Consider the following 12,844-nt stretch of genomic DNA (forward strand, 5'->3'; position numbering starts at 1 on the left):
GGTGTCTTGAGATCCTTAGTGCAGGGTTTCTTACTTGGGGTCTATATACATGGATAGACTTCAGAGGGCCAATGAAACTCCTGAAGGTATATTTTAAAGTCTTTATTACATTTACTGCTTTTTTTTTTTTTTTTCCATGAAACTATTGGTAATGTTGGGAGGTATCATAACACATTGATCAAGAGCAAGGGTTTATAGTCTTAGTAAGCTGGGTTACATTCTTGGCTCTGCTTGATCCTGGCGTTGGGACTTCAGGCCATTCATTTAATCTCTTTGAGCTTCAGGTTTTTTATATGTCTGATAGAGATGATTTACCTCAGAGGAAATAGGGTGGTTGGTAGGATTAGAAAAGATAATGTGTGGAAAAAGTTAATACAACATCTTACACAGTAAAAAGTCAATAAATGTTAGCTAATAGTAAAATGCCATAATAATTTGTATTTCTTCCACTATACATCCCATTGTTATTTGAGTGACTTGATACAACTAAATTTTGTAAACTGCCCTAGCACACTAAGGCGAATATCTGATCTTGGCCTTGAGTTAGTACCTTGAGTTATGTTAGTATGAGTTATGTTACGATGTCCCAGAGGGTCACACTGCTGAGAAATCCAGAACAGTCTTAGTAGGCTTTATGTGGTAGTAACAAGTATTCTGTCTGGCCGTTGAGCAATCTTGTTTTCTTTGGAGTGGTTCCAATAGGATTGTATGGATTGAGATGCTTCAAGTAAGGGAGCGTTAAAACAGGGTGCCCCAATTCTGGCTGCCTTATTGCCCCTGTAGGTTCTGGTATATCAGTCATGAGATCCATGAGGATTTTAAGTCTACAACCTACATAGCAGTACTCTTAAAAGAACCACCCTACTTTCATGGGGTCATACTGTTTCCAAAGAGAACTATGCACTAATATCTAGGAACCGCTATATATACCATTTTCAACTTGTTGATTGTAACTTAAGGATGTTGCATTGTCCTTAAATACATTTTAAATATTTTTATTTATATTATGATTATGATTCTAGAAATGTATGTATATAAAATATGTATTTACTACCTATATATATAAAAGCAAGTAGCAGAAATAAACAATCAGTTAAAATAATTTCATTTGTTAGAATATCAGGATTGTAGGGGAATGCTCTCTTTATTTTCTAATAATTTAGAAATTATTTTTATGCCCTGAATTGTGTGGCTTAGTGGGTTGGGTGTCATCCCGCAAACCGAAAGATTGCCTGTTCAATTCCTAGTCAGGGCATGTGCCTGGGTTGCGAGCCAGGCCCTCGGCTGGGGGCATGTGAGAGACAACCAGTCAATGTTCTAGCACATTGATGTTTTTCTCCCTCTCTTTCTCCCTCCCTTACTCTCACTCTAAAAATAAATAAGTGAATGAATGAATGAATGAATAAATAAATAAATAAATAAATAATTCTTATTAGTAGTAATTTAATCTTTGGGCAATCAGTAAAATAGTAAAAAAGAAAAAAACAATTTACTACTGCTCTGGAGCCAAACAGCAGATGATGTCCGATTATGATCAATACCTAATTCTGTCTCTGATGATTCTTTTAATGGTTATTTGATCATAATAGAATCTCAGGTTCTCATCTAATGCTTGACTCTCCTTTGCAGTATTGTTACAAAATCATCATAAGCTGCTAATTGTTGTGTACCTATTATGTGCCAACTACTATAGCACTTTATGTGCAATATCACATTTAATCTTTTTTAAAAAATATTTTATTTTTAGTGAGAGAGCAAGGGAGGGAGAACAATAGGGAGAGAAACATCCATGTGTGGTTGCCTCTCGCTCACCCCCAACTGGGACCCAGCCTGCAACCCAGGCATGTGCTCCGACCAGGAATTGGACCGGCAACCATTCTGTTCACAGGCCAGTGCTCAATCCACTGAGCCACACCAGCCAGGGCTCACCTTTAATCTTTATAACCACCCTTTGAGTTCGTTAGGCCAGCCTGGTAGTCTTCAAGGTTCTTATAAGGGGTCCATGAGGTCAAAATTATTTTCATAGTGATACTATGATGCTGTTCGCCTTTTTCACTGTGCAGAAAAGCAGTGACACCAAACTAGTTGTCATTATATTATGTACCAACATAATTTTTATTTTACTTTTTAACTTGCAGTTAAAAATGAGATTAGAAATTAGAAATTTTCTTGATGAGTCAGTAAAAAAGTAGATTTAATTTTTAATTTTATTAAATCTTAAAATACATTTCTATTTAACGTCCTGTGCGATTATGTATGACGTACACAGAAAGCAGTCCTGCTGCATGCTGAAGTACAGTAGTTGTCTTGAGGAAAGCACCTGCGTAATTGTTTCATGTTGTGAGCTGAATCAGCCACTTTTTTAATGAACACCATTTTTACTTGAAGAAGTGACTATGATTATTCAGACTTGGTTACTTGGAAGATACTTTCTTGAAAATGAAGTGAGTCAGTACTTTTAGGTAGTAAACAACTGACAGTATTTGCTGCTAATAACAAAATTTAAGCTTTCAAGTGAAAATTAGAATTTTGGAAAACTTGTATTTGTCGCCATGCTCTTGACAGGGTCCGAATACTTAAAGGCTTTTCTGATGAAGCTGTGATGATTTTAATGAATGTGATTTTTTTCCCTTATATTATACAATGAAATGTATCAACATTTGGAAGTCTTGCATTACTCAGTGAATCAATATTTTTCAAATACAAAATACATGATATAAGTCATGCATGAGTAAAAAAAGGCCCATTCAAAACATTCAAAATGCAAGATAGACCAATGTATTTTAATGTAACTCAGTATAAAAGTTTATTGATATGTTTTCAGATTTCACATTGCAACTAACCTTTAAGAAACTGCCATTGTTGAGCTTTGGTGTAGTATCAAAGATGACTATTTTAAATTATTAATCTTTTTCCAACTATGTGTCTGGGTGAGATCACATCAATATATTATAACAAAATCAATATATTCCAACAGATTGAATGCAGAGCAGATAGGAATATCCAACCTAAGCCAGACGTTTAAAAAATTTGTAAATATGTAAAGCAATGTCCATTTTTTACTATGTTTTGGGAAAATATTATTATTTTTTACACAAAAAGTTATGTTAAAATACGGGTTTATTATTTAAAGGTTAATAAATATTTATTTATTTATTTTTTATGAACTAAAAAAGAAATTTGTTTATTGAGGGCATGAGGATACAAGCAATACAAAAATCAAAAGCTTCTCTGGCTTTAATTAGCTTTTCTTTCTCTTGTCAAATGGGGGTGGGATTTTATTTGTACATTTTCTAAGGGTCCCAATCTGCTCACGAAATCCTTATACAGGGGGAAGCTGTGGGGCAGATATTCCTTAAATGATCCATTGGGAGAACTCTGTCAGGGAGGAAGTACCTGCTCCTCTGCCTCCTTCTTTCCCTTCTGCTTCATGTGTACTACAAAATAGTCATTGCATGCGATGGTGAGCCCAGCAATTAGCGAAAAGAAGCTCTGGAAGCCCACTCTGCCATCTCAGCACTGGTCCAGGTCCTTCATTATTTTGTCTACAGCCAGAGGGTCTTTCTGATTTTCCAAAAATCCAGGGAACTCCTTTTCCATGAGAACTCTCAGGTCTTCCTTTGTTAAATAGCCTTTATCCCCAATGAATTTGTGAAATGTGAAAATCATGGTTTCCATGGCGTGTTCCATTTGAGATGGCATTTTGGTGAGGTCTTGGCCCGAGGCGCGGCAAGATCGCTAGGCTGGCTGGGACGTGTGGCCAGTTAAAGGTTAATAAATATTTAAGATTTTTCTTTGTTTTAATTTCTAACATAGTAAATATTTATAGAAATAATACACATAGAGGAAAGCTTTTTGGAATCCTCAATAATTATTAAGAGATTGAAGGATTCCTGAGGTAAAAAGCTTTGAGATCCACTGAGCTAGGTACTAAGACAGAAGCATGGACTCTGGAGTCCACCTGTCTTAGTCTTACTTTGACTTCAGATGCCATTCCTTATTAGCTTTATGGCTCTTAGTAAGTTACTTAAGTGAACTAAGTTTTAGTCTTCTGATCTGAAAAATCAGAGTGATGATGTGAATTTTGTGATTATTATATCAGAAAATTCATGTAAAGTGCTTAGCTTCATGATTAGTGTGTAGTAAGAGTTCAGATGTTTGCTAGGATAATAATAATTCTTGTCCCTATTTTATAAGTGATGAATGTGAGTCTGGGTTTAGAGAACCCCTCTTTGGAACTTAGCAGAATTTAAATCTCAAAAGGATTTGTCTTAGAGAACAAATGGATATGGTTCAGCTGATGTTCTGTTAAGTATGCAGATAGAAATTGAGCAATAATGGATCTCCATGAATAGAAAATTTAATAGTCTGTCATTTTGAAATTTAGTTGCTCCTTTTTAGAACAATCGGCAACCCTCACAGACAGCAGCCCCAATGGAAGTGTTAATTATGTCCAACAGCAAGGCATTTTAACCAATCCAAAAACACTTCTGCTTAAGCAGAAGCATTTTACCATGCATTGAAAAGTACAAACAAGTAGCGCCATGTTCCTCAGATAAGTAGAAGACACCAAGGTAAATGGTACCCTTAGTAGTGGCCCTTTGCCTAGACAGGGGCTTTGAAGCTATAATAACACTTTACATTTACACTAGCAAACCAAGCTTTAAAATTAATTGCCCTCCATTTTATGGGTACTGGGAAGGTATGTAAACTTGTCAGTTGTCCTCCTTAATTATTTGAAATCACAGTCCTTAATGAAGAGATGCAACAAACATCATTAAAAGGCTGTCACACAGCAGTGAAACTCACGGAATGGCTCTGTATCCTGACCCCACTTGATCAAAATAAATACAGGGAAACTTGTTATGACTTTCCTTTTTGAAGAGCAGGAGTTAACCAGTGCCAAAGCTCCCTGGTTGGTTACTTTTGTAAGCTGCAATACTTTCAAGTAGTAAATTATTAGGTGGTATTTAATAATTCACAGAGTCTTAATGGTTTTAGAAGTGTCTAATCTCTTCCCAGCTAATTTGTTACTAGTCTCAGGAGACTTGGAAAACTTCCGAAAAGCCATAATCTTTAAAATGCTAAGTTGAAAATAATTTAAGTTTAACATGTGATATTGCATTTATAAAATATATGTTATATTTACATGCAGGGATGTCTGTGGGTGATGGGATTATAGGAGATTTTTTTCCTGTGCTCTTAATGATATTTTCCAAATTTTATACAATGAATATATATGATTTTTATTATCAGAAAAGGCTTCCTTAAACATTTTTGTTCTAAAGCCATTCGGTGGGGTAGAGCAAGATAGCTATCCATGCAGAAGGGCAGTCTGGCTGCAGATATTCGGCCCTAAGTAGCATGGAAAGAGTGTTCATAGGAGTTGGGGGACAATCCAGAATGAAAAGTCAGAGCTCAAATAGGATGAAGAGGTTAGTCATGTGTGGGTACGTGGTGGTGGTTATCAGAGGCAGAGCAGAGTGAGAAAGGCATTCACATGGGGGTAAGGCCTGCATAGTGTGGAGGGCACCCATGTGGGTGGTACCTGAGCAGGATGGAGATGTCCATGGAAAGGGGTCGCGTAACGCCAGGAGTCAGAACCTGAGTGAGGTAAGGAGGACAACTGTGTGTGGGGAGTAGCCCAACATGGGGAATTCGGAGTCCAAGTGGGTGAAGAGGGCATCCACATGGGGAATGGGTCAATGGCAGCAGTGAGAGATTGGTTATATACAGGAGGGCGATCAAACTGGTCAATACATTAAGGATAGCAGGAGCCAGGTTTCTTACTGTCAGTCAAGGAGATACAAATTTTGGAGAATGAGAAACTAAAATGAACCTTGTGATATTGCATTAAAACTGGAGGTTTCAAAGTGAACTCATGGTTCCTGGTAGATAGATAAATAGACAGACAGATACACACACATGCACACACAGACACTCACATGCTCTAACTACTTTGTACCAAAAGGAGGTGCTCAAAAAATGATAGGAAATGGTTAGAAGGACACAGAATCCAGGTTGGAGAGGCTCCCACTGACGAAATTTGGGACAATATAAGCACAAAATAAATAAGGAAAAGAATTTATAATATTGTATTGAATAAAATGAGAGTCCATGAGTTCACAGTGATATAAATAAATGAGTGAATTGAACATTTGATAAGGAATAGGATATTCAAAAGGTTTCAAATGTTACCTCAGTAATTAAAAAGAAGAAGAAAAAAATAGAGGTTTCAAAATACATTCCCACAAAATGCTTATTAATTACAAAGACATAAAGAGGAGAAGCCTGGCAGATATCAGTAATCAAAATGAACATCACCCATGAAGAGACAGATTGAAACTATGTACCACCTGATAGAATGTAATGAGAACACAGGGCCACTTCCGTAATGTTCCTGTCAAAGATGTGTAATCTGAATCAACTCATGGAGAAACATCAGACAGTCCCGAATTGAGGGGGCGTTCTGTAGAATAACTGGCCTATAATCTTCCATAGGTTAAGGTTATGAAACAAAGATTAAGGAACTGTTCCAGACCAAAGAAGACTAACTAAAGAGACATGAACTAAATGAAACTTGTGATGCTAAACTGGATCCTTTGCTATACAGATCATTTTTGAAACTGGCTAAATTTGAATGGGGCCTGAGGGTTAGATGGCAGTAATATATTGATATTTCCTGGTTTTGACAGTTGAGGTTATGTTGGAGAATGTCCTTGCTTGTAGGAATTACACACTAAGGTATTTGGAAGTGATGGGTCATCAGGTTGACAATTTATTCTCATGGTTCAGGAAAAAATTATTTGTATTATAGATAAATCATTTTAAAGATTTTATTTTTCAATTATAGTTTACATTCAACATTATTTTGTATTAGTTTTCGTATTACAGGTAACTTCTAAGTTAGTGTGTTTCAAATTTGTTAAATTATATTATTTTAAACTAATAAGGAAAGTTATAGTTTTAAAGTTAAAGATCTCTTTTTCCTACCTTCCCATAACACAATTTTAAAGCATGCTTACTCAGAAAAGCATTTAACCGCATAGTTTGAAAATTTAAATCTGTGTTCAAATTGATTGACCCCATTAATGTCCCTTAGAGCTGGAGGAGTGAATTTAGGGAAGATTTTGTCATGATTGCTTCATTTAATGTTTTAAAGTTTGTCTTCAAATTCGTGTGGTCAAAATTATTTCTTTTACGAGCTGCATAAGATAAATCACTGTGTCATCGGAAACCTAAGTTATAGTAATAATAAACATTTACATTTTATAAAGCAGTTTCACAACCATTACCTCACTCTGTCCTACAAGTCACATTTATTCATTCAGCAGAGACAAAAGTCATTGCCTATCCTAGCCTCTAAAAGTAGGTATTAATATGATTCTTTATAGTTAGGATATTAAAGGAGACACCAGGTCACCACTTTTAAATGCAGGGGCCAGGATTCCAGTTCAAGTGATAAAACTTGAGTGTTGACTGAATCCTGCTGCTTTATACGAGGAGTCATAACTTTCCCATGACCATGGGATCCCTCAGGGCCTGTTTCTTCCTTAACAATATGGAAGTGTTGGACTCTAATCTTCAAGTTCCGTTCCAGCTTCAAAATCCTAAAATTCAAGCCATCAATAATAGTAACAACAGAAACCATAAAATGACTGTAGTAACCTTAACCATGAAAGTATTTAACTTATGTGTGTGTGGGTGGGGTGGGTGGTGGGGGGAAAAACTACAAACCTTTTCTGATATGTTTTTAATGACTTAAAAATACAGACTTGTAAATGTCTTAATTTTTCCTTTCTTTTTTTTTTTGTGTGTGTGTGTGTATGTTCAATTTCAGATTCATTAATAAACAGAATTCAGATGTGATAGTGTAGTGCTTGTGTAAAGAAGTTTATTCATGGAGGCCGAGACATTAACAAATCTGCTGCCTCTCTCCTGAGATGATTTTTTTGGGGGGGTTGCGGGATTGTTGCTTCGAGGAAACCTTTGTTGCTTTTAATGAGGGTAAGGACAGATGGGCTAGGAAGAGACTTTTTCCTAAGTTTGAATGAATAGGCCGCTGCTGCTTTGTATACATAGCTTGAGGCAGTCTTATGGGAAACAGGTATTTTCCATGGTTTTTCTTTGGGGGTGTGGGTGCATTATTGTTACTATGAAGTTATATTTGATTGGTCTGAATTGTGCAGCAAGCACTAGGAGTGATATCTTTCTCTTCAAAGCTCAACATAACTGCTCATAAGCACTTTTTGAAAGAGAGGAAAGTTAAAAAGGACAGGGAAAGACCATCACAGTGAGTGTTTAGGCAAGGAGACTGATTGTTTGCAAACAAATAAAATTCATTACATGCCTAGTAATGAAGAATCTTAATAACAGAGAAAGCAGCCCCATTATCTACATGCTTCTATTAACCAATTTATTTTGTTTAGATCAGTGGGTAGGAACACCATCTGTTACCAGACATTTTCTTTTCATCAAGCTTGCCCCCATTAAGAGTCTTCAGTTAAGTAACTTCAGCTGCCCTCCTGTTTAATTTCCATAATAATTCAGTTTAGGGGTATGGAGAGCAAAAGGCAGTTAAGAGGATATTGTAAATTATACTGTGCCCTTAGAGGATTTAATCTGGTCACCCCTTAGCAAGAAAAAATTAGTGGGAGGAGTTTATGTGCATTGGAGAAAAAGGGTGAGGAGAGGGAGGGGCAGAACTGATGGTAGGTGAGGGTGTTTTAAGGAAATTGTTTAGTAGAATATTTTTTAAAAACTTTTTCTGATAGCTTTTTGGTGGACTTTTTGTTTTTCTAAGATCTCTAGTTTTAAGACATATTTCAAGAGTCATTTTCCATAATATTCTACTTCCATAACTCAACTATGTCTATAAGCATATTGGTACATATTGGTGTGTGTGTGTTTATGTAAAATACAATTATTATACAAATGTTATTGTAAATGTTGACACTGTCACACTGAAAGAGTTTTAAATTTGTATCCTATTAAAGGTCCATGACTCCAGCTCAAGCTGACCTGGAATTTCTTGAGAATGCCAAAAAGTTGTCTATGTATGGTGTTGACCTTCATAAAGCAAAGGTAATGATAACTTTGGCCTTTATTAATGTGCATGTGTCATACCTGTGTCATATAATAATTCTCACCAACCTTTATCTGGGATATTATTATAAAACGTTCTAAAGAGATAGGAATTCTTGTTAGAATTTTAAGTCCACAAATTGAATCAATCGAGAGTATCAAGTATATAAAAGGAATTACCCCTTTGTAGTTCCATCATCAGAATTCAAACTTCATATCCAAGCCGCTACATAGATCAAAAGATATAGCATCTAGAGAAAAGAAATTATGTTTTCTTAAAACACAGATGTGTTTGAAAATATAGAATGGCATCAATGCATGTTTCACAGCCAATATCACTTATGTCAGAATCACTTGGAACATTTATTAAATACACAGTTTCCCAAACTCCTCCCAGATTTACTGAATTATTTTGGAGAAGAGGCTAAATTTCCAGATTTAGAGAACATCCCAAATGATTCTCAATTATGCTTGCATCTGAGAACTATTGGCCTAAGGTAACAGTTCTCAAAGTGTGGTCTCTGAACCAGCATTTAGCATCTCTAGGAACTTGTCAGAAATGCACACTTCAGGCTCCACCCTAGAATTACTGAATCAGCAGCTTTGTGGGTAGAGCCCAGCAATCTGCTTAACCAAGCTGTTCGGTGATTCTGGTGCACATGGCATGAACAACAGTGGCTCATTTGAGAACCATTGGGTTTGAAATTGGAAATGTGAGCTTTAATCCTAGTTCTGCTTCATACAACCTAACAGAATGAATACGTAAAGGAAGTTACTTGACTTCTGTCATCTCCAGTTACTGAAATAGCTGGGCTGTTGAGGAGTTTTTGAGGCAAGAGATGATCAGAGGTTCATTTAAAGGAACTTAACTAGAATGCATGCAGAGAGGACTCAAAACTATGTCCAATAAGAAACAAGCAAAGGACTAGGGATACTTAGCCTGTAGAAGAGAAAACTGGGAGGGCATAATGTCTGTCTTCATGCATTTAAAGGATTGGTGTGTGAAATAGAGATTTTACTATGGTTCCAAAATATAAAACTAGAGCCAGTAAAATGGAAACTACAGGGAAATACTGTTGAGCTCAGTTTGACAAATTGTCTAACAGAGCTATTCGAAGATGGGATGGGCTTCCTCTAAGGTAGTGAGGTCTTGTTGGAGGTATTCCGAGATAGGCAGTACAGTCCCTTGGAAGGAATTTAGAAAAGGACATTGAAACAGCCAGTGAGTGGAGAGTAAAGTGCGGCAGTGGGAGCTGGTGAGGCAGCGCCACGGTGTTTCATATCGAGGGCCTTGCGCCAAAGCGGGGCCCCGAGGGGTGCGTGAGGCTGTGATTTCCCCCATTCAGAACTTTCTCATCTACGAGGCCCTGCTGAGAGCCACTCCTTTTATCTTAAAGAACTGGACAGCACACACAGATTGGACATCACATGGGAGTGCGTGATAGGAAGAACCTGGTTACAGTTTCTGCTCTGCAAATGAATAGGCCCAGAAATGTGTAAGGGACTCTGAGTGGATGTAAAACTTCTACTGGTTAAGAACAAGTTTGGTTGTGGTGACTACCCTTCCTAGCTAAAATAAATAACTATTTGGAAAGTATGAGAAGACATTTCTTATGCCTGTGATATTCAGCCTCCATGAATGTTAGTGTAATTGTAAATAATGTCAAATTCCATTTTCTAGCAAGTATTAATTATATAAGAGAATTATGTCTGCAGTAGCTCTGTCTTGTCAATCATTCTGTTGAGCTCCTTATGATTAAGTTATGTATTATGGAAGTCAGCACACAAACACAACAACATGTAAGCACGGGACCATTAGTCTATATTGTTAATAAATGTACCAATTAAGAAAAAAAATATGCTGGGTGGTTGGACTAAAATGACCTTTCAGTCTTCTCCCAACCTGAGTATCTGACATCTGAAGTCTCTTTCTTATTTAAGTTATATTAATTCTATTAAAATTTCATTGCATGTTGGTGGTTTTTCTTCAGATGTTGCCCTGGATTGTTTTGAGTTGGGTACAGTAACTTGAATCTATGTAACCTATGAATCTGTAAGGTAGATCATAGGGAGATCAGTACATCAGGTCAGCTCTACTTCCAGAACTGAAATTGTTTGGTTTGCTTCTCAATTCCTTTTGGAGACTGGTTGCTGATTCAGTAATTATCTGGAATAGATGGAGGAGTCAGGTAGCTTGTTCCTTTCCCAAATGTCGTTAAGCAAATTGTTTCTCCAGAACGTATAATTGAGAGATATGATTGTACCCACAGGTTTTAAGAACTTAAGAAGGTATCTTCTTCTGGAAAACTCTCGGTTACGTAGTCATTGAATTGGAGCTGTATATAATTCCTGCTTCTCAATTGTGCTTGTACCTACACATGTAGGCATTAATATGTTTCTCTATACTCAATTCTGTAAAAGAAGTAGTCAAGAAGCATTTAATTCTGTTTTTATTACATATCTAAATAAGTAATCATCTGTAGAGATTAACTCAGGTGAAATTTAGTTTCCTTGAATTGCAGACATAGATGATTAACATATATTTAATTTTTTTAATTTTCTCTAAGAAATGCACGAAGAGGTGAGGGGATTAAGAAGTACAAATAGGTAGTTACAGAATAGCCATGGGGATGTAAAGTCCAGAATAAAATATGGAGTAGCCAAAGAACTTATACACATGACCGGTGGACATGAAAAATGGTGTGGGAATTGCTTGAGGGAGAGGGGGTTGCTGGATGGAGGGGGACAAAGGGGAAAAAAATTGGGACAATTGTAATAGCATAATCAATAAAAGGTAATTAAAAGAAAAAAATTTTTAAGAAAAGACGTATATAAATATGACTTTTATCTTACTGTTCTTCTTAACTTGGGGATGATACTTATCATTTACTATACTTAATATAGTTATAAGAATCTGTGATTCTCTCACACTGAGTTTATATGGGAATAAAGTTGACTGCTTTGCCTATCAGATTTTTGGATGGTACTTAAGTTATATCCAGTTTTTCACTCCTATAACATTCTGAACATTTTCATGTATAAAGCATTTTCTGTGATTTGGATTATTTTCTTGGAACAGATTACAAAAATGGAATTACTGTGTCTGATTTGGACATTTAAAGATATTTGTAATAGATAATAATATTGATTTTTTAAAAATGTAGTAGAGTAATGGCATTTTTACATAGACCTAATAATCCCATGGGCTATGATTACTACTGTTTTTGGTCATTAATATCTTCAGATTATCTAGTAATAGTCGACAATGTGTCGAGCACTGCTCAAGACTGAAATGCTAATGCTTTTCTTTTTCAGGACTTGGAGGGAGTAGATATCATTTTAGGTGTCTGCTCTAGTGGCCTTCTGGTTTACAAAGATAAGCTGAGAATTAACCGCTTTCCTTGGCCCAAAGTGCTGAAGATTTCTTATAAACGTAGCAGTTTTTTCATCAAGATTCGGCCTGGAGAGGTACAGAACTTGTTTCTTTCCTCCTGAATCAAACACAGACCACTTCGAAAACACCTCTTCCTTCCTGTTTTCCTTGTCATGTCATCTGAGAGGGTCTCTCTATAGTTAACTATGCAGAAGCTGATACTCTGTTTTCTGAATCAGTCCTGAAATGCTTCTCTTCCTCCTTACTACTGGCTTTCTGGGTATTTCTCTCTATGTAAGTAAATATACCATGGCCAGAAGTGAAACTTGAATTGATAAACTTGTTCCTTGTTCACTGTAGATAAAATCTGGATGGAAAATAGTTTTA

General features: G+C 36.3%; 1 protein-coding gene and 1 pseudogene across 14 annotated transcripts in view; one reads left to right on the forward strand and one right to left on the reverse strand.

The window, feature by feature from the left end:
- The window catches only part of EPB41 (erythrocyte membrane protein band 4.1), a 156,811-nt gene that overhangs the window by 90,578 nt on the left and 53,389 nt on the right, over window positions 1-12,844 (forward strand). For all 14 annotated transcript variants that reach the window (XM_090268953.1, XM_090268957.1, XM_090268958.1 and 11 more), the window contains exons 8-9: window positions 8,997-9,084; window positions 12,400-12,552. In XM_090268953.1, coding sequence (XP_090125079.1) covers window positions 8,997-9,084; window positions 12,400-12,552 — 241 coding nt within the window. The remainder of the gene's footprint in view (window positions 1-8,996; window positions 9,085-12,399; window positions 12,553-12,844) is intronic.
- On the reverse strand, window positions 3,382-3,702 carry LOC150014493 (protein S100-A10 pseudogene; annotated as a pseudogene).

Source organism: Furipterus horrens, unplaced genomic scaffold (assembly GCF_987537825.1).
Source record: "Furipterus horrens unplaced genomic scaffold, mFurHor1.1.pri manual_scaffold_3, whole genome shotgun sequence".
Lineage (NCBI taxonomy): Eukaryota > Metazoa > Chordata > Mammalia > Chiroptera > Furipteridae > Furipterus > Furipterus horrens.